Source organism: Erinaceus europaeus, chromosome 9 (assembly GCF_950295315.1).
Source record: "Erinaceus europaeus chromosome 9, mEriEur2.1, whole genome shotgun sequence".
Lineage (NCBI taxonomy): Eukaryota > Metazoa > Chordata > Mammalia > Eulipotyphla > Erinaceidae > Erinaceus > Erinaceus europaeus.
The window spans coordinates 46,075,560-46,097,490 of record NC_080170.1 but is presented as its reverse complement, the minus strand read 5'-3'; the positions used below and the strand labels follow the sequence as shown (position 1 = coordinate 46,097,490).

General features: G+C 44.1%; 2 protein-coding genes across 2 annotated transcripts in view; one reads left to right on the top strand and one right to left on the bottom strand.

Annotated features, from left to right (window-relative positions):
• The window catches only part of LAMC1 (laminin subunit gamma 1), a 119,218-nt gene extending 106,979 nt beyond the window's left edge, over nucleotides 1–12,239 (bottom strand). Inside the window, exon 1 of the mRNA XM_060197808.1 lies at nucleotides 11,318–12,239. Within this exon, the coding sequence (XP_060053791.1) occupies nucleotides 11,318–11,708 (391 nt within the window). The 5' untranslated portion in view covers nucleotides 11,709–12,239. The remainder of the gene's footprint in view (nucleotides 1–11,317) is intronic.
• A 3,973-nt stretch (nucleotides 12,240–16,212) lies between these two features.
• Nucleotides 16,213–16,577, top strand: LOC103127841 (reactive oxygen species modulator 1-like). Its single transcript, XM_060196966.1, has one exon. It carries the CDS (start codon nucleotides 16,259–16,261, stop codon nucleotides 16,484–16,486), a length of 228 nt encoding a protein of 75 aa, XP_060052949.1. The 5' UTR covers nucleotides 16,213–16,258; the 3' UTR covers nucleotides 16,487–16,577.
• The last annotated feature ends 5,354 nt before the right edge of the window (nucleotides 16,578–21,931 follow it).

The window sequence follows — 21,931 nt, the reverse complement described above, 5'->3', positions numbered from 1 at the left end:
AGAGCCCCCGGCTCCCCACCTGCAGGGGAGTCACTTCACAGGCGGTGAAACAGATGTTTGTCTTTCTCTCCCCACCTCTGTCTTTCCCTTCTCCATTTCTCTCTGTCCTATCCAACAACGACAACATCAATAACAACAACAACAAAACAACAAGGGCTACAAACGGGGAATAAATAAATATTTAAAAAAATTTAAGTGGCCCAGAAAGTGGCACAGTGGATAAAGCATTGGACTCTCAAGCATGGGGTCCTGAGTTCAATCCCGGGCAGCACATGGACCAGAGTGATGTCTGGCTCTTTCTCTCTCCTCCTATGTTTCTCATTAATAAATAAATAAAATCTTTTTTAAAAAATTAAATTAAAAAAAAAAAAAGAAAGTACATGTCGGGGTAGAATCCTCAATCCCCACCTGCGGGGGAGGGGGGAGACTTTGAGTAGGGAAGCAGGGCTGCAGATGTCTCTTTCTCCCTTTTTTAAAATTATATTTTATCTTATTTTCTTACAGATTTTATTTATTTATTCATGAAGAATGATAGGCAGGGAAAGAACCAGACATCACTCTGGTATATGTGCTGCCAGGTACTGAACTCAGGACCTTATGCTTGAATCCAATACTTTATTCACTGCACCACCTCCCTCTCCCTATTTCCCCCTTCCCTCTCAATTTCTGGCTGTCTTTATCTAATAAATAAAGATAATAAAAAACTTTAATTAAAAAAAAAAGTATGGGGTGGTCTGGGAGATGGCATTGGACTCTCAAACATGAGGTCCTGAGTTTGATCCCTGGCAGCACATGTACCAGAGTGATGTCTGGTTCTTTTTCTCTCTCTCCTCCTATCTCTCTCAATAATAAATAAGTAAAATATTTACAAAAAAAAAAGTATGGGGATGGGTGGTGGTTGAGTGCACATGTTACAGTGTGCAAGGACCTGAGTTTAAGCCCCAGGTCTCCACCTGTAGGGGAAAAGCTTCACAAGTGGTGAAGCAGTGCTGCAGGTGTCTCTCTGTCTCTCTCCCCATCTCCCCCTTCCTCTCAATTGCTGGCTGTCTCAATTCAATAAATAAATATAATTTAAAAATTAACAATAATAAGAATAATTCCTCTCAATTGCTGGCTGTCTCAATTCAATAAATAAATATAATTTAAAAATTAACAATAATAAGAATAAAGATTAATTCATTAAAAAAAAAGTATGTGGCATCTGATAGTCTGATTTTTACTCAAAATAGGATAATCATCCAGTTTCATATAAAAATCTATACCTGGCTCAGGGCGGTAGCACAGCAGGTTAAGCACATGTGGCGTGAAGTGTAAGGACTGGCATAAAGATCTGGGTTCGAGCCCCCGGCTCCCCACCTGCACGGGAGTCGCTTCACAGGCGGTAAAGCAGGTCTGCAGGTGTCTATCTTTCTCTCCCCCTGTCTGCCCCTCCTCTCTCCATTTCTCTCCAACCTATGTAACAACGACATCAATAACAACAATAACTACAACAATAAAAAAGGACAACAAAAGGAAAAATATAAACATAAACAAAATAAATAAATAAAAATCTATACCTAGGGATGGGCTGTAGCGCAGGTTAAGCACATGTGGCATGAAGCCCAAGGACGGGCACAAGGTTCCCAATACCAGCCCCCGGCTTCCCACCTGCAGGGGAGTCGCTTCACGAGTGGTGAAGCAGGTCTGCAGGTGTCTTATCTTTCTCTCCCCCCACCCCCGTCTCCTCTCCTCTTTCGACTTTTCTGTCCTATCCAACAACAACGACAGCAATAACAACAATGATAAACAAGGGCAACAAAAGGGAAAAAATATCCTCCAGGAGCAGTGGATTAGTAGTGCAGGCACTGAGCCCCAGCAATAACCCTGGAGGAAAAAAAAAAATCTATACTTAATAATTCAAAAAATGTAGGTGGTCCAGGAGGTGGCACAGTGGATAAAGCACCGGCCTCTCAAGCATGAGGTCCTGAGTTCAATTCCTGGCAGCAGCAGCACATGTACCAGAGTGATATCTGGTTCCTTTTTTCTTTCTCTCTCTCTCTCTCTCTCTTCTCTCTCTCTTAACTTTCTCCCCTCCTATCTTTCCCATTAATAAATCAACTCTTTTTTTAAAATGTAGTATTTACTTACTTCCTGTGTGAGTGTCCAGAGCCTCCTTCTGGCATATGCAGTGCCATGGGCCAAACCCAGGGCTTCTGGAATGCAAGTCCTCTGCTCCACCTGCTGAACTACCTCCTGGTCCCAACTATGTACTTTTTCCAAAGCTAAACACGCAGCATGAGTTTTCACAGTGGCAAACACCTCAGGAGTGGAGAGATGACCCAGATAAAAATAAAATACGAGTGCAAAAGCATTCCTGAGAATAATATGCAGTACTTGAGTACTTGTTCTAATTCAGACATTTTTTATTATATTTATTTATTTTCCCTTTTGTTGCCCTTGTTTTTTATTATTGTTGTTGTTAATGATGTCATCGTTGTTGGATAGGACTGAGAGAAATCGAGAGAGGAGGGGAAGACAGAGATGGAGAGAGAAAGACAGACACCTGCAGACCTGCTTCACCGCTTGTGAAGCAACTCCCCTTCAGGTGGGGAGCCAGGGCTTGAACGGGGATCCTTAGTGGGTCCTTGTGCTTCGTGCCACATGCGCTTAGCCCGCTGTGCTACTGCCTGACTCCCCAGACAGTTTTTAACTTATTCACTCCATATATTATCACTGAATACTAAGCTTTCATCCAAATGGTAAGTAAAGTGAATGTCCTCTCGGTGCTTGTGCCTTTCACTTACAACTTATTAAAGGACACTGTCTGTTTTGCTCTAGAGCAGAGGCCACTAAAAGTGTGCCTTTGCTACAAGCAGAAGGCCTGTAGCAGGCTAGATATTTAAGGTTTTATGGGCCAGGGCATAAGGTGTCTTGTCACAAGCCAACTCCCTTTAACACAAAAGCAGTCATAAGCAGTGTTTTGCTTTGTTATTTGAGGGGACAGAGAGAAATTCCAACAGGGAGAGTTAAAGAGGGAGGTGAGGAGAGAGGGAGAGAAAGAGAGAGAGAGGGGGAGAGAGTGAGACCTGAAGCACTGCTTCACTACTTGTGAAATTTCCTCCTGAAGGTGGGGACCAGGGGCTTGAACCTGGGTGCTTATACATGGGATGAATGTGCTCAACAGGGTGTGCCACCGCCGGGCCCCCATATATTAACAAGTGAGTCGGACTGTGTTCCAACAGAATTTTATAGGTACTAAGAGTTGAATTTCATATAATTTTCACTTGTCACCAAAATTTTTCTTTTGATTTAAAATTTAAGAAACATCCTTAGCCCATACAAAAATGAGTGACAACTATGAGTTACTCTCCCTCTCCCCCTCCCCCCCCCCCCCCCCGCCCACTCCTCAGTAACGACTTCACTTCTAAGCCACAAACTCCATGAGGTTGGGGAGATGTCCAAGGAATTCAAGAATGCATAGTACAGAGGCATGGAAGACAACAAAAACTAACAAATGTCAGTTATACTGAACTGATCTGAAAAGAAGACTAAGTCCCTGACCCCGCCTTCAAAGACTTCATAGTCTGGAAGAGATAGAGAAGTAAATAAACAGACAATACCAGGAATGCCACGGACAGATCATACATGAGATAAGATACCTACAGAGTGGGGTGAATGGGACAGCTAATCCAGGCCAGAGACTAGAGTAGAGTAGAAAGGGAAAAGACAGAGAGATCTGGGTGGATTCCTGAAAGTGGTAACTCTAAAGAGAAGTGCTTCAAACTAAAGAAGCTGCCTTTGAGCATGGAAAATGACACAGATAAGCATGGAGGTTCAATAGGTCCAGATCCTACGCATCTTATACACTGTGCCAAGAAGTCTGGCCATTAATCCCAAAGACAAGAGGAATCATGACAGATTTCCAGCTGGGTAACAGAACCAGGTTAGCATCTTAGAACCTTTTACTCAGTCTAAAAGTGTGGCTGACTGAGCATATGAAGCAAAATGGAAGGCAGAACTAACTCCTGCTAAATTAGGAAGCTGTCAGAATAATCCAGGAGAAATTCAACGGGGAGCTACAGTAAGGCTAGGGCAGAGGATGGAGATAAAGACAGAGGTTCCAGAGGCAAAGTGACTGGATAAAAGAGGTAAGACTAGAGTCTTGAGCTGACTGTACTTAGGATGGGTGGGAGAGAAAGGAGTGGAATTACAGCTGTCCAGAACTGCCCTGCCTCCCAGCAGTGAATCCTGTCTGTTCATCGAACAGAGTAATCTTTATAGATGAAAGCACGGTTATCTTTCATGGGCGACCTGGCAGAAGAGTAGTCTAGAGCCTTGGAGTTAATGAAACAGTAGTGCTGTTCACTGAGACAAAGCTTTGAGGCTAGGGATTGTTTAAGAGGAAAAAGAGTAGATTTAGTTTGAGGACATGGCCTCTGGACATCCCCAACTGACCTTGTCTACTCAAATCTTTAGGTCTAGAGAAAGAACTTACCCAGAACTACCAGTTTCAAATTTATCAATTTGCAAACAGTAAGTGAAGCTTTAAGGTAAAAAGTGAATTCCAATGCTTCTTCGACTTATGGCAAAGCAAATCTTAGGATTCTCTCTGCTGCCATTTGGTTGTGAAAATCTAATCACTGATATAGTGGAGACTTTAGAAAATGTAAAATATTATAAAGACACTCGACTTATTATAATTGGACATGAAAATTCCACCTGGTAAGAATATCAATTTCTTAAAACAGAATCTTTTGATCTTCTGCACCTTTCTATCATGCATAGTATAGTGTGCCTAGTGGATAGTCTACAAATGTTAGCAAAACGGTGAGAAGGTATGCAGAGAAGGAGGAAATGCACAGCAAAAGGCATACCCAATTCCTAAAAGAATTCAAAGTTGAAAAAGTCAAATTTGGGTGGTGGTAGATAGCATAATGGCTATGCAATGACTCTCGTGCCTGAGGCGCCAAGGTTCTAGGTTCAATCCCCCACACCACCATAACCAAAGCTGAACAGTGCTCTAGTTAAAAAAAAAAAAAAAGTCCAACTTTATCCCCTAACTCCAAACATAGTAAATAACAAAAAGTCATGCCAAAAGAAGAAGAAGAAGAAGAAGAAGAAGAAGAAGAAGAAGAAGAAGAGGAGGAGGAGGAAGAAGAAGAAAGCAAGCAAGCTGGGGGCCAGGTGGTGACTCACCTGGTTAAGCACACATGTTGCAATGAGCAAGGACCCAGGTTCAAGGCCCCAGTCCCCACCTGCAAGGGGAAAGCTTTGCAAGTAGTGAAGCAGTATGGCAGGTGTCTCTCTGTCTCTCTCCCTTCTCTCTCTTTTACAATTTATTTTATTATTTATTATTGGATAGACAGAAAGAAATTGAAATGGGAGGGGAAGATAGAGAGGGAAAGAAATAGAGAGACACCGGCAGCCCTGCTTCACCACTTTTCCCCAGAAGGTGAGGACCAGGGGCTTGAACCCAGATCCTTGTAATGTGTGTGCTTAACCAAGTGCACCACCACCTGGCCCCTCTCTCTCTCCTTTCTGTCACCCCCTTCCCTCTCAATTTCTGGCTGTCTATCCAATAAATAAATAAAGATAATTAAAAAAACTGGGAGGGAGTCTGGTGGTAGCGCAGCGGGTTAAGTGCAGGTGGTGCGAAGCATAAGGATCCCGGTTCAAGCCTGCAGGGGAGTTGCTTCACAGACGGTGAAGTAGGTTTGCAAGTGTCTATCTTTCTCTCCCACTGTATTCCCTCCTCTCTCCATTTCACTCTGTCCTATCCAACAACAATGACATCAATAACAGCAACAATAATAACTACAACAAAACAGCAAGGGCAACAAAAGGGAATAAATGAATATTTTTTTAAAAAATTTAATGAAAGAAGGTTTATAGTTCCAACTTCTTTTCTCAAGTGTAAGTGATGTGATTTTTTTTTTTTTTTGTCCTAAATGCTTTAGAAACATGGAGAAGGGTTGGGGGGGGTAGATAGCGTGGTAGTTATGCAAAGAGATTCTCATGCCTGAGGCTCCAAGGTCCCAAGTCCCAGGTTCAATCCCCCATACCACTATAAATCAGACTGAGCAGCGCTCTGATAAAAAAGGAAAAAGAAAGAAAAAAACATGGAAAAGGTATTTACAGAAAAAGCAGCAAATCTTAGAACAGGAAAACAGCCAAGAGTGACTTTATGAAACCATATTTAACCACTGCTGGCTATAAAAGAATAGCTCCCCAACTTCTCATGTTGAGACCTGCAAAATGTAAATCAGGCGTTTGTGAGACAAACTAAAATAGTGTCCCCTCAGGGTGTAAAAATACCAGTGAAGTCACTAAGGTGGCTACTCCCCCACTCCCCCGCCCACACACACACACACACACACACACACACACACACACACACACTCATACATACATACACACCGTCAAAAACATACCTTTCAGGGGTCCAGCGGTAGCACAGTGGGTTAAGCGCATGTGCTACAAAGCGCAAGGACCGGAGTAAGGATCCCGGTTCGAGCCCCAGGCTCCCCACCTGCAGGGGAGTCGCTTCACAGGAGGTGAAGCAGGTCTGCAGGTGTCTATCTTTCTCTCCCCCTCTCTGTCTTCCCCTCCTCTCTCCATTTCTCTCTGTCCTATCCAACAACAATGACATCAATAACAGCAATAATAACTACAACAATAAAACAACAAGGGCAACAAAAGGGAATAAATATTTAAAAAATAATAAAAAAAAAAACATACCTTTCAAAGATTTTCCTGGGAGTGAAAATTGCTGTTTGTTTCATGTTAAATATATATGCACCAGATCAAGCAGAATAAAGTGCAATATCTTTGTCTATCCACAATTCTAATTTAGACACATATATATTTCGATATAGTTTTAAAAGAATCACTTAATCACTTTTTGATCCTCAACCTGAAGAGGAACTTGGAAAAAAAAATCAGGTTTTGGAGTAAACTTTCACTTGGTCTTATAAGTTCTTTCTTCCTTAAACAAGTTGCTTTTACAAAAAAAAGGCAAGCTGCTTTCCTGAGATCAAGACCTGCTCAGCCAAGTTTCCATCCACAGTGATTATTACCAAGTTTCAAAAAGGGCTGCCTAATACAAGACAAAATCTTTGATTATAATCTTTCAATTACCCTACTGATACAGATAAAGGTGGCGATTTCTCATTATACAGTGAGACAAAAAACAAACTCTTACACAGCAATTGGATAATTCATACAGAAGTTAGGAGATCACATCCAGATGTTAAAGGCAAAACAAGAGAGACTTCTTTTTAGAAAAGAATGCCTGGCTGAGATTTCCCTCAACAGGCAGAAAATGCAGTCCTGGTTCCCACAGCAACTTTAACTCCTTATATGCAAGACTACAGACTGCACATCCCAGACTACTGGATATGGTGCTTAAGACAGCTGCTTTCAGAAACAAAGCTGATTTTCCTGGCTTATGTGCAAGTGATGAAAATGGTACACCGATCTAATTTGTACTTGTTAAAGTATACCTCACTCCCCACAAAAAGGTACCAGTTAAAATGATTATGTAATCTTATGTATACAAGTATTTGCATTCAAAGTTTCTGGGAGGTTATACAAGAACTTGTCACAGGTGGTCTCTAGGGCAATGTAGCAAATGGCTATGAAGAGACTCACTGGTTAGTACGTCCCTGACTGAATTTGCCGTATCTTGTTTTATTTGTAAAATTAAAAAAATCAACTGTGTCCCATGCCTAAACAAGTATGTTTCTTATAACTACCTCAGTGTGATCTGATTCTGCTTATTTTACAGACTAATGTGTTTTAAGTTCAACATCATGAGGAAAGTGACAGCGAGGCCTAGCACTTTCATACTGCTCAACTTGTGTTCAGCATGCTCTGTAAGGGCAGAGCAAGTATATGCATCACTTGTTTAAGGGTATGTGAAATCTGAACTGGACGGGAGATTTAATAGATGCACAGTCACGGTACTTGAATTCATGGGAAATAATTCGTTAGCTAGAGTCCATGAAGTAAATGGAGTTGGGGAGTGAACGTGCTGAACACGAAAAACACAAAGTGGTACATCAAGCTTTGCCTATCTGCCATAAATTGTAGACCATAACACACACCTATACATATATTATCATTAAAAAGAGGTGTGGGAGAGAGAAAAAGGTGAGATATTGAGACAGAAACCTGGTGTACATGGACCTCCCTCCCCTTCTCCACATTTCCCTCCAGGACTTTATATGTCTGATCCAAAACCAAGTACAACTGTCTTTGTCAAATTTTTTAAATAGTCTATCTTTTTTTTAATTTTTTTATATTTATTTATTTTCCCTTTTGTTGCCCTTGTTGCTTTTTATTGTTGTTGTAGTTATTATTGTTATTTTAGTTAGGACAGAGAGAAATGGAGAGAGATGGGAAAGACAGAGAGGGGGAGAGAAAGACACCTGCAGTGACTCCCCTACAGGTAGTGAGCTGGGGGGTTCAGGGATCCTTATGCTGGTCCTTGTGCTTCGTGCCACGTGCGCTTAACCCAATTCGCTACCACTCCATTAAATAGTCTATCTTTAAAGTAAATCAGAAAACTCAGATGAAAACTATTTTTTTTTAGATTTTTTTTAGATTTTTTATTTCATTTATTTATTCCCTTTTGTTGCCATTGTTGTAGTTATTATTGTTGTTGTCGTCGTTGTTGGATAGGACAGAGAGAAACGGAGAGAGGAGGGGAAGACAGAGAGGAGGAGAGAAAGATAGACACCTGCAGACCTGCTTCACCGCCTGGGAAGCGACTCCCCTGCAGGTGGGGGTCCGGGGTTCGAACCGGATCCTTATGCCGGTCCTTGTGCTTTGCGCCACCTGCGCTTAACCTGCTGCGCTACAGCCCGACTCCCCAGATGAAAACTATTTTACAAATTCTTCTACTTAGTTATAAACCAAAAGGTTTATGAAGCTCATTTAGCAAAAATTGATTTTTTTCAACAAAAAAAACAAGCATATGACATTTTTTAATATTTTTTTAATATTTATTTTTGTTGCCCCTTGTTTTTATTGTTGTTATTACTGTTGTTGTTATTGATGTCGTCGTTGTTGGATAGGACAGAGAGAAACAGAGAGAGGAGAAGAAGACAGAGAGGGGGAGAGAAAGACACCTGCAGACCTACTTCACTGCTTGTGAAGCGACTCCCCTGCAGGTGGGGAACCAGGCGCTGGAACCCGGATCCTTAAACTGGTCCTTGCGCTTTGTGCCAAGTGCGCTTAACGCGCTGTGCTACCGCCCGATTCACAGTATATGACATTTTTGAGAGTAAAATGTTAAACTAGCCTAATGAACTCTTTGGATATCTTGATCACCATGACCCAAAAGTAATATATCTGCCTCCTACTCTCAGCAACTGACCGATACTGCCTTACTACCACGTAATCTCTATTAACAGAGAAGTAATTGCGGAACAATCTGCTTACCTCTGCATCATCTGAAATAACCCTTTACAACATAGTGCCCAGAGCAGGAAAACTCAAAAGGCTGAGATTGACAAGCCCGCCTTCACCTAAGTAAAACATTCTGATTCATAAATTTTCAATGGTATCTCAGGCACTCTAGTACATTACGATGATGTCTTTGCTTTGGCAGTTTTTTTTTTTTTTAACTTTTTTTTTTAATTTTTTATTTTATTTTATTTTATTTTATTTTTTATTTTATTTATTCCCTTTTGTGGCCCTTGTTGTTTTATTGTTGTAGTTATTATTATTGTTGCTGTCATCGTTGTTGGATAGGACAGAGAGAAATGGAGAGAGGAGGGGAAGGCAGAGAGGAGGAGAGAAAGACAGACACCTGCAGACCTGCTTCACCGCCTGTGAAGCGACTCCCCTGCAGGTGGGGAGCCGGGGCTCGAACCGGGATCCTTATGCCGGTCCTTGTGCTTTGCGCCACCTGCGCTTAACCCGCTGCGCTACAGCCCGACTCCCCGCTTTGGCAGTTTTTAACATTTAGATAAAATACAACTTCCTAGACATTCAGAATTCAACATGGATGTGGTCCGGGAGGTGGCGCAGTGGCTCAGGCACTAGACTCTCAAGCATGAGGTCCTGAGTTCAACCTCAGGCAGCGCATGTACCAGAGTGATGTCTGGTTCTTTCTCTCTCCTTCTCCTTTCTCATTAATAAATAAATAAAAATCTTTTTAAAAATTCAACATGGAAACTTTAACAAAATAGTTGGTTAGAATTCATAGTAATTTTAGCTTTAGAAAATGCAGCACTGAGGAGAAAACAGCTAAAGGTCTTATGAAACCCTAATGTGTTATCGAAAAGCACCTTTCCAAGGTACCAGTATTTCTGAGTCCAACATTGGATCTACTGCACCACCTCCCGGACCTCGGTACCAACATTTCTATATGTTTCCAATACCCTTGAGAAAATGAACTCTACTGTAGTTCATCTCTGAAAAACAAGTGCCTCAGAGTTTCAAACTTTTCAGTGCAATGAGGAATGTCCCTCTGGAAAATCAAAGGCCAGTTTCTCGCATACATGCCACTCCGCTCAGCACAATATTGGGTCATTCGGCTTGTTCACACAATTCAATGATGAGAAACTTATCTAGATCAAACATGATTTTTGATACTTTACAGTAAACATCCTCCCTTCCCACCCAGCAATAAAGTTTTCTATACATCCTTTTCCTGATTTCTCAAAGGTCATCTACATGTTTCTACACTTGCTTTAAATCCAAGTCAAGGGGAGGACAATAAGGCAAGCCCTTTTACCTGGGGACCAACTCTGCCTGGCAATTACCCTGAGAGCATACTCTTCCTTTTGTTGTCTCTGTAACAGGATTAAAGTGGGATCTCTTTTGTGACCCTTAATAAAGTTTAGCTAACTCTAAAGAAGAAACAACCGCAATAGTGAATTTCCATTTTTAGTTTCACACAGGCAATGCGGGTAGTAAAGACTTTTGCTCCCCTTCCAATAACCCCTTAAATGAAACCCTCTCCTCTCTTTCAGCACAGCAAACAGCAATCTAGCTCAACCCTGGGAGGAAAGAGGAGGGGAGATTTAAACCAGGAAAAAGATGCTTAAAGGTGGACTTTCGTGGCTGTGATCCAAGGACGCGCTGTGACCTCCCTACCAGAAGAAAGAGGAGGACGGGGGCTGTGATTTAGAAAAGAGGCATGAAAATCGCCATAGAGACGAGCGACAGGCGGGAGGAGAGCGGGACTAAGCAGACGCAGGACCTGGGGGGTGGGGGGAGCGATGGGCGCCGGTTGAGAAGCTGGGAGAAGGGACCGTGCGGGGTGCAGAGGGCCGGCACCCGGGGTCCTCGCCCCCGGAGAGGCGGGGGCGGGGCTGTCACCGCTTACCCAGGTGCAGCGTGAGGTTGATGGAGTTGGGGTACTGCACCCCGGCCAGCATGGTCTGGCTCTGCCACCAGGTGGTGTCGGCCTGGTTGTTGTAGTCGGTCAGGAAGGAGGGCCCGTGCTGCAGGTGGGGCTGGCCGGCGTCGCACAGGTGACAGGACTTGGTGACCCCGGTGACCCCGGTCTGCACGCAGTACTCCTCGGGCGGCGTCCCGCACGTGTTGGTGGCCGCCACGCTCACGTTGAAGGCGGCGTTGACGAACTCCGGCATGCAGCGCTGCGGCCACCCGTGCTCGTCCGCGCACTCGTCCATGGCCGCCCGCGCGCAGCCCGCCGCCGCCGCCGCCAGCACGGCCCACAGCGGCCACAGCCGCGCCCGCTCGCCGCCCCGCATGCCGCCGCCGCCCGAGCCGGGCCCGCACCCCGCACCGCCGCCGCCGCTGCTCCGGAGGCCGCTCGACCCCGGGGCCGACTCTGGACGGGAGGAGCGGAGAGACTGGCCGCTGGGCAGCCCCGGCCAAGCCTGTGCGCTCGCCGCCCGCTTCCCCGCGCGTCCGCCTGGCCCCCCGGCTCGCAGCCCTTCAACTCCGCGCCGCCGCCGACCCCCGACTTCCGAGCGCGGGCTCGAGCGCGCGCCCGCGGAGGAAGGCGCAGGGGGTGGGGTCGGCGGCGGGGGGGTGGGGTCAGGCCGCCGAGGAAGCCCCTCCCCGGCCTCTGCCACCGCCCCCGAGCCGCTCCTCCGCCCTGCGCGCGCCCCCCGAAGCGCGCCCCCTGAGCCGGCTGCCTCGTGCTCGTGCCCGCGGCGCGCGCCCTGCGGGGGGCGGGGCCTCGAGGGTCGCCGGGTGGGCGGGGAGGGAGGGGCGCGGGGCGGTGCATGCCGGGAAGGCGGGACTGGCGCCTCGCGCCCCCGCCCGGAGCCAGTGGGACATCGGGTCCCTGGCGCCTAGTTCCCCGGGACCGAGCAGACTGGGAGGGGGAGGTCGGCGCGGGGTCCTGACGTCGCCGCGGTCGTCCTGCGGCCCCACGCCGACCTGAGCTGCCGCACGCGCTCCCGACCCCGCCAGGTGTCTGTCCTGGCGTCCAGCCCGGCCGCGCCCCGGGGCCGGAGCTTGAGGACCCGAGCCGACAGCCTGCCACCCAACCCCGGGGTCACCCCCGGAAGGCCCACCCCGCGCCAGGCCGCCCACCGTCCTCTACGAGGGGTCCCCGGGCGTGGCGGGGTGGGGGGAATGCCTGACACGGCCCCTGGACAATAAAGGGCCTGGTCACAGCTTCCAAATGGCTTTTCGGAAACGATTTCCTGCCTCCCGGTTGAAGTGCAACCAATCGTTTCACAGAGGCGAGGAAGGAAATGAGAAGGCTGGGAATGGAATGACATTTCTCCCCTGGGTACGCAGCCCCACTGCGAAATTCTTCCATTGTGTTGTTTATGCTCCCAGGCTTGCCTTTAAAAGACTCGAATCATCTGGACCTGACATCCTCCGTATTCGAGCCTGCTGAGTCACGGAATCTTCCCGGTGCCAGGATGACTCAGTCCCCAGGAGGGCTTGCCTCCCGGATCGCAGCCCTCGAGCTCACCCGGGGCTGTGGATCTGCAACAGCCCCAAGCTGGAGCCTTTTCAACTTTTGGGGTCCCCGAGCAAAGTGGAAGCACATAGTGGGTGTTCAGGAGATAGGCTTTTTTTTTTTTAGTTTTACAAGAATCTTAATAATTGAGAAAAATAAACCCACCACCCAAAAACCCCTGACTGATTTATCACCCAATAAATAAATAAAGGTAGGAGGGAGAGGAAGATCTGAAATAATGAAGTAATTATCAGTGTTATCTATAGGGGAACCCGAAGGAGGACTGGTCTGGCTGGGACTAGGAGAGAGGTCTCCGGGACATGTCAAGATGCTGACCTTGCATGGCAAGGAAAGCTATGGACTGACTGACTGCTTGACTGACTTGACGAGATGGGTAAGATTATAAATGGCTAAAGATTAGAGAAGGTCTCACCCCTGGACACCTGCTGTTTGGGAGAAAAAATTATGAGCTGGATGTAATCTTTCCACTCTAAGGAAATAATACTCATTTGTCCCAAAAAGGGTATTCTTAATCCTTGATTGCACTTGCTTACAACCAAGCATAAGTAGGACAAATTTAAGGATGTCAGTTGTAAATTAAACAGGTAGTCTTATAAATGTTGTCACCATATAAATTTTCAGTGTTTTATTAGATAGTGGCAAGCCAAAATGTGGGTCTCTTTTTGTTTCCCACCATATAAATAGTTAAAAATTCAAGAGAGCCCACAGGCTGTAAAATCAACATAAATGTTTTCCCTTTGGAGTTCTTTTTTTAAATATTTTATTTATTTATGAGAAAGACAGGAGGAGAGAGACAGAACCAGACAACACTCTGGCACATGTGCTACCGGGGATCAAACTCGGGACCTCAATGCTTAAGAATCCAAAGCTTTACCACTGCACCACTCCCTGGACCACTCCCTTTGGAGTTCTAATACTCAAGTTAATTTCATGCTATTGCCTGTGCTGGTCCACATTATAAATTCATCACCAGAATTTTATCTGATATTTATAAAGCACAGAGATTTTTAATTACTTTCTATGTTAATTGTTCATGAGAATGTGTGATAGCAACAAAGAATTATCTATTTTGAAGGGAATTTAGCATGTTTCAGTATACTTGATGAAAAAAAAACCATGTTTCACTGTTTGAACCCTGATTTAAGTAAACCACAGTTAAGGCAAAATTTTAAACCAATTTGAGGATTTGAACACTAACAAGATGTTGGATGATAGCTAAGTGTTTTAGGTACCTGGAGAAGATACTGTGTTTTGGTATTATTTTTAAGATAAAGTATGTGAGATCTTCTTGTACTTATGCTACACTTTTTCCCCTAAAAAAAAAAAAGTTCTGAAGGCTTTTAATACATGTCCTTAATTGCCTGGAACTTAAAAACAAAATTTGAGCGCACGTGGCACGAAGCACAAGGACCAGCAAGCATTATGATTCCGGTTCGAGCCCCCAGCTCCTCACCTGCAGGAGAGTCGCTTCACAGGCAGTGAAGTAGGTCTGCAGGTGTCTATCTTTCTCTCCCCCTCTCTGTCTTCCCCTCCTCTCTCCATTTCTCTCTGTCCTATCCAACAACAATGACATCAATAACAACAACAATAATAACTATAACAACAATAAAAAAACAAGGGCAACAAAAACAAAATGTGAAATGTGGGAGAAATGGATTCAAATCCTTCAAGAGATGATCTATGTGTCGATCACTAACAGGAAAGGAAGGACAAGGAGTGGTAGTCGTTTATGAAACAAACTAAAAAGCTCCAACTTTTTAAAGAATCCCATCAGAACGCAAGGCAAGAAAGAACTTTCCTTCTATCAGGAGCATTATAATCAATTACATAGTTGCTAACCCAATATGCAATGTAAAGATCAATTGCTAGAAGTCCTTGCCTGGAAATTATAGCATTGCATTTTGTTCCTCTGTATCCTGCAAGTAACTTGGAGATGATGATCCAGATCTGTCAATCAGTCCATCCTTGGATTCCACACCCCACCCTTTTTTTTTTTCCACTGTAAGAAAGACTCTAATTGTTGCAGATGTGTCTGTATTTTGCATTTGCCTTTTGTAAGAAGCACTTTCCCTAAACAAAACTATTAAACACACACACTCACACACAGACCAAACAAACAAAACACTTGCAAAAAAGGAGGCTGATGTTTCTGGGATCGGGTTGCCCACATCCCTAGGTATTCCTTCCCCCAACCACATAAGAAGAGTCATGTGATTAAGTAGCCCACTAGGAAACCATGGAGTCTAGAGAAAGAAGTTATTACTGCCAGGGGACAGGTTAAAAGAAAGAAAAAAAAGCAACAAATATCTAGTATACTACCATCAGGATAGACAATGTGTGATATAATTAGAAAAATAACTTTAAAGCTTCCTGGAAATCAACATTCCTTCCATAAAGTGATACCAAAGTTGAAAAAAAGAAAAAACAATTATATGTTTGGCTTAGTCCTTTTTTTTTTTTTTTTTGCCTCCAAGGTTATCACTGGGGCTCAGATCCACTGCTCCTGAAGGCCATCTTTTTTCCATTGTTGTTGGATAGGACAAAGAGAAATTGAGAGAGGAGATAAAGCCAGAGAGGGGGAGAGAAAGATAGTGCCCGCCCCTTCCCCTGCAGCTGGGGAGCCAGAGAGCCAGGGGCTCAAACAGGAACCCTCACTCTGGTCCTTGCACTTAAGCTGGTGCACTACTGCTGTGCTCCAGACTTGGCCTTTCTTTCTTTCTTTCTTTCTTTCTTTCTTTCTTTTTTTTTTTTTTTTTTTTTTGCCTCCAGGGTTATTGCTGGGACTCGGTGTCTATCTACTGCTCCTAGAGGCCATTTTTTCTCATTTTGTTGCCCCTTTTCATAATATTGTCATTATTACTGTGGTTGTCATTGCTGTTGCTGTTGTTGGATAGGACAGAGAGAAATCGAGAGAGGAGAGGAGACGGGAGAGAAAGACAGACACCTGCAGACCAGCTTCACCACGGTAAAGCAACCCCTCTGCAGGTGGGGAGCTAGGGCCTCAAACCGGGATCCTTCCGCCGGTCCTTGACCCCCGACTTGGTCATTTTTAAGATTGCAACTTTGCCTTGTTGTTTCTCTTAAGCAACCAATGCATTTGTTTTACTATCCCTTAGTCTTTCTGACTTCCTTTTCCCAAACCTAATACCACTGTACTGTATGCTTTATCTTTTATATTTAGAAGTGAAGCCTAAAAACATCTACAACTAGATGATACAATATAGATAGCCTATATTTATGTGCTGTATTACACTTGGATATGGGTAAACTTAGTGGTTAGGTGGGTCAAAAGATACTAACTTCGGGTCTCACGTTCGCTGTGAGACGTAGAGCAGAAGTACCGAAGCTGCTAGTGAGATGCCTGTGGCCATGGGTCCCTACGGACAGTCCCAGACAAGCTGCTTCGATCGCGTGAAGATGGGCTTTGTGACGGGCTGCGCCGTGGGCATGGCGGCCGGCGCGCTCTTCGGCACCTTTTCTTATCTAAGGATCAGGGAGCTGATGGACGGCATCGGGAAAACCATGATGCTGAGTGGCGACACCTTTGGCACATTCATGGCCATCGGGATGGGCATCAGATGCTAATCGGGGCTACTGTTGCCTGCTATATCTACCCCCTCTCCATAAGTCGCCAACCATGTACTATAATAAAACAAATTTTTGAGTTAAAAAAAAAGATACTAACTTCGAGTTTCAAAATAACTAAATTTTGGGATGTAAAGTATACCAAACTGACTATACTTAATAGAAGGAGGTAGATAGCATAATGGTTATGCAGAAAGACTCTCGTGCCTGAGGCTCCAAAGTCCCGGGTTCAATCCCCCGCCTCACCATAACCCAGAGCTGAGTAGTACTCTGGTTAAAAAAAAAAAAAATTAAAGTTGCTGAGAATAGATCTTAAAATATGTCATTGCAAGGGGCAAAAGTACATATATAGATATAAATATTAACTAGTCAAACTGTGGTGATCACTATGCAACACACATAATTATCAAATCATTATTTTGTGTACCTGAAACTATAAGATGATGTTATATATCCATTGTATTTCAAGAAAAAAGTGAACTTGGGGACCAAGCAGTGGTGCATCTGGTTAAGTGCACATGTTACTATGCACAAGGACACAGTTCACGCCCCTGCACCCCACCTGCAAGGGAGAAGCTTCAGAAGTGTGAAGCAATGATGCAAATATCTCTCTCTCACCCAATCCCTCCCCTCTCAATTTGTCTCTATCCTAACAAATAAAAGGGGGGGAAAATGGCCACAGGGAGTGGTGGATTCATCATAAAGGCACTGAGTCCAGCAATTACCCTAGTGGTAATAAAAATAAATAAATAAATAAAATAAAAATGTGAACCTAAGATTCACTTATTGCTAATAATGCAATGAAGTCATAACTCTGAAGCAGAGGATATTAACTACATAGGGTTGAAAAAACTAAAGCTGAAAGAGACCAAGGAACCTTTGTATATGAATAAGTAGGCAGCAGAGTCAAAATGGGAGACTGCACTGTTGAGCTCCCTGTGCAGTACTATTTCCTCTTCTGCCATACAAAGGTCAGAGCAGAGAAAGAGTAAGAGAAGCGCTGTCTCAAAGGTTTTTAGGTTATCAAATGCTAATTTTAAATTAGATGAAAATTAATGTGATATGCTGGAGGAGAATTACAGTATCCCTCTTCACAGTTATACTGGCTACACATGATTCTTTGTGTTAGGTTTACAGATCCTGCCTGGGCCCTTGGTATAAGTCCAAACATAACAAGATAAGCTATCTTTGCAGTCTTGCTCAGGTAAAGACAGGATTCTTCTCCCATGAGGTAAGGTCCTCTTTTCTCACCCAGCCTTGCACTCAGTGGAAGTCATCTGAAAGCATGGTGCCCGTTTTAAAAAAGAGAGAAAAGAAAGACACAGGCTCATAACATGTATAATATTTTCCATTTATGAAGTAATTCATAAAATTTAAACTCAGATTTTCTTTATTAAAAAGATAAGAGGGGTAGTCCAGGAGGTGGCACAGTGATAAAGCTTTGGACTCTCAAGCATGAGGTCCCGAGTTCTATCCCTGGCAGCACATGTGCCAGAGTGATGTCTGGTTCTTTCTCCTATCTTCCTCATTAATAAATAAATAAAATCTTTAAAAAAAAAAAAAGATAAGAAGGGCCAGGTGGTGGTGCACCTGGTTGAAAGCACATGTTACAGTGCACAGGACCCAGGTTCAAACTCCTGGTCCCCACCTGCAGGGGGAAAGCTTCACGAGTAGTGAAGCAGGTCTGCAGGTGTTTCTCTGTCTTTCTGCCTCTCTATCTCCCCATTCCCTCTTGATTTCTGGCTGTTTCTATCCAATAAATAAAGATAGTAAAAGTGTATTACACCAAAATAAAAGACTGGAGTTGGGGAGGGGGGTACGGAGTACAGGTCCTGGAAAAGGATGACAGAGGACTTAGTGGGGGTTGTATTGTTATGTGGAAAACTGAGAAATGTTATGCATGTACAAACTTTTTTTTTCTTTTTTTTTCTTTTTTTTTTTTTACCAGAGCACTGCCCAGCTCTGGCTTATGGTGGTATGGGGGATTGAGCCTGGGACTTTGGAGCCTTAGGCATGAGAGTGTCTTTGCATAACCATTATGCTATCTACCCTCTGCCCTTGAACGTACAAACTATTGTATTCTCTGTCAAATGTAAAACATTAATCCCCCAATAAAGGAAAAAAATTGCAAAAGAAAGAAACAAGGGGAGGAAGGGAAAAAAGATAATAATTTAAAAAATAAGATAAGAAAGGAATGATTTCCAAAAATGAAGAACAAAGTTCAAACTCTCTCTCCCACCCAAAATGTACGCATTAAAGAAAGAGAATTTCTTTTTTTTTTTTTTTAAGTATTTTATTTATTTTATTTTTGAAAGAGATGCAGAGAGAGAAAGACACAGAGAAACACCAGAGCACTGCTCAGCTCTGGCTTATGGTGGTGCGGGGGATTGAACCTGGGACTGTCTACGGCCATACCACCCTGAACACTCCGGATCTCGAAAGCTAAGCAGGGTCGGGCCTGGTTAGTACTTGAATGGGAGAACCTGGGACTTCGGAGCCTCAGGCATGACAGTCTCTTTGTATAACCACTATGCTATCTACCCCGCCCAAGGAAGAGAATTTCTTATCTCAAAAATGTGATTGTTAGGAGCCAGTGGTACACCTGTCTAAGCACTCACATAAGAGTGCGCAAAAATGCAGCTTCAAGTCTCTAGTCCCTACCTGCAGGGGAGAAACTTCACAAGTGGTGAAGCAGGGCTGCAGGTGTCTCTATCTCCTCCCCCCCTCTCAATTTCTCTCTGTCTCTATCCAGTAATAAAAACAAACAAATAAATAAACAAACTTTAAAAAAAAGAAATGAGGGGAGTTGGGCGGTAGCGCAGTGGGTTAAGCGAAGCCCAAGGACTGGCCTAAGGATCTTGGTTCAAGCCACAGCTCCCCACCTGCAGGGGAGTCGCTTCACAGGCGGTGAAGCAAGTCTGCAGGTGTCTCTCTTTCTCTCCCCCTCTCTGTCTTCCCTTTCTCTCTCCATTTCTCTCTGTCCTATCCAACAATGATGACAATAATAACTACAACAATAAAAACAAGGGCAACAAAAGAGAAAATAAATGTGTAAAATAAAAAAAAAAGAAATGAAAAATGCTGTTGTTCCACTTACCAAATGGGGAATGCACCCTATGCTGGGCAATAAATATGCAAATATTTGTAGAGAAACAAATGAGCTTTTATCTGTAGATGACATGGTTTTATTATGGGAACTCAGAATATCCTCAGTGTTATTGATCCTGTATAGTAGAATAATATTTTCAAAACCAAACTTATTGGGTTTTTTCCTCCCAAATATCAAATTTTCTTACATTGCTTTACTCATTCAATTACTTTGATACATGTTGTAAGAGGGTTTTTTTTTTTTTAATGTGTGCCTGGAAATTATATTATTCAAAGCTAGATTATTTGGGGGGTCTGTTATAACCCCAGCTTTACATTTTTTAATTACTGGTGGCCAACATGTGGCTCACCCAATTGAGCACACATTTGCCATGCACAAGGACCTGGGAAGCCCTGAACCACCACAGAGAAACATATCCCGGGGGAAAACTTCATGATCAACTGGTGCTATGGTGCCTCTCCTCTATCTCTCTTCTTCTCAATTTCTCTCTGTCTCTCACTTTTTTTTTTTTTAAGATTTTACTTATTTATTCATGAGAAATGATAGAAGAGAGAGAAAGAACCAGACATCACTCTGGTACATGTGCTGCCATTGACTGAACTTGGGACCTCATGCTTGAGAGTCCAAAGCCTTATCCACTGTACCACCTCCCAGACCACTATTTCTCACTTTCTATCTAAAGGAAAGGGGAAAAAATGGCCACCAGGAGCAAAGGAGATGTGCAGGTACCAACCTCCAGTGATAATTTTTTAAATATTTTTTACTGGATAGAAACAGAGAAGGGGGGCTGGCAGTGGCACACCCAGTTAAGTAAGAACATATAGTATGAAGCACAAGAACCCTCAAAAGTATCTGAGTTCAAGCCCCCAGCTCCCCACTTGATGGGGGGACACTTACTTCACAAGCAATGAAACAGGTCTACAGGTGTCTCTCTGCCTCGCTGCCTCCCCCTCCTCTCTCAATTCTCTCTGTCCTAACCAATAAATGGGGGGGGATGACCTCCAGGAGCAGTGGATTTGTAGTGCAGACACCAAGTCCCAGTGATAACCTTGGAGGTGAGTGCGAGAGAGAATGATCTGCAGTACTGTCTCACCACTTGTGAAGCATTTTTCCCTGTAGGTGAGGACTAGGGGCTTGAACTCAAGTCCTTGCACATTGTAATATGTGCATTCAACCTGGTGTGCCTGTACATGGACCCCTTAAAAATGTTTTAATTATTGGAGCCAACAAGATAACTCACCTAGGAAATTATCAGGTATTTACACCATATAGGATTATAATGGTACAATGGTAAACTTTAGTATTGTGGTATCTACTCCTCCCTCTCCCTCTCCCTCTCCCTCTCCCCTAGCAGCAACAGAAAATAAAACAAAACAAACACTGTACAGGGATTTCTATGATCCTGACACAGAATTCAATGGTCTCCATCCAGTCTTGGTTTATCTATGCATTTCAGCAAATGATTTTTTTTTTTTTTGGTAAATGCTTCCTTGATCCAGCTTTCAGGATACTTTTCCAGGCATGACATTATCTCCCTGACAATCATTGGGTGCACCTGCATATAAAAGGTTAGGATAAAAACTAGTGTAGTAAGATGTCCTTTGGAAGATCGCTAAAATAACCCTACTAGCAATCTTCAAAACGGAGATGCCGACAGTCATGGCGTGATGTTGAAAGCGGTGATGCAGAAGACTCAGAAGAGGGAGAGGGAGATGATAGAGACAGTGGGGAGGCATGAGATCCAGAAGAGAGAAAAGAAGATGATGGAGATGGGGGAGACTGAGAAGACGAAGCAGAGGGAGAAGGAGATGATGAAGATGGCGGAAGGTGGAAGATGCAGAAATTGGAGAAGGTGATGGAGATGACGGAGAGTGAGAAGATGCAGAAGAGGGCGAAGGAGATGATGGAGATGGCCGTGGGTGAGAAGATGCAGAAGAAGGAGAAGGAGATGATGGAGATGGTGGAGAGTGAGAAGATGCAGAAGAGGGAGAAGGAGATGATGGAGATGGTGGAGAGTGAGAAGGTGCAGAAGAGGGAGAAGGAGATGATGGAGATGGCGGAGAGTGAGATGATGCAGAAGAATGAGAAGGAGATGATGGAGATGGTGGAGAGTGAGAAGATGCAGAAGAGGGAGAAGGAGATGATGGAGATGGCGGTGGGTGAGAAGATGCAGAAGAAGGAGAAGGAGATGATGGAGATGGCAGGGCGTGAGAAGATGCAGAAGAAGGAGAAGGAGATGATGGAGATGGCAGAGAGTGAGAAGATGCAGAAGAAGGAGAAGGAGATGATGGAGATGGCAGGGCGTGAGAAGATGCAGAAGAAGGAGAAGGAGATGA

Excerpts from the sequence above, each read along its gene's own strand:
- LOC103127841 (XM_060196966.1), top strand. The coding sequence starts at position 16,259 with ATGCCTGTGGCCATGGGTCCCTACGGACAGTCCCAGACAAGCTGCTTC.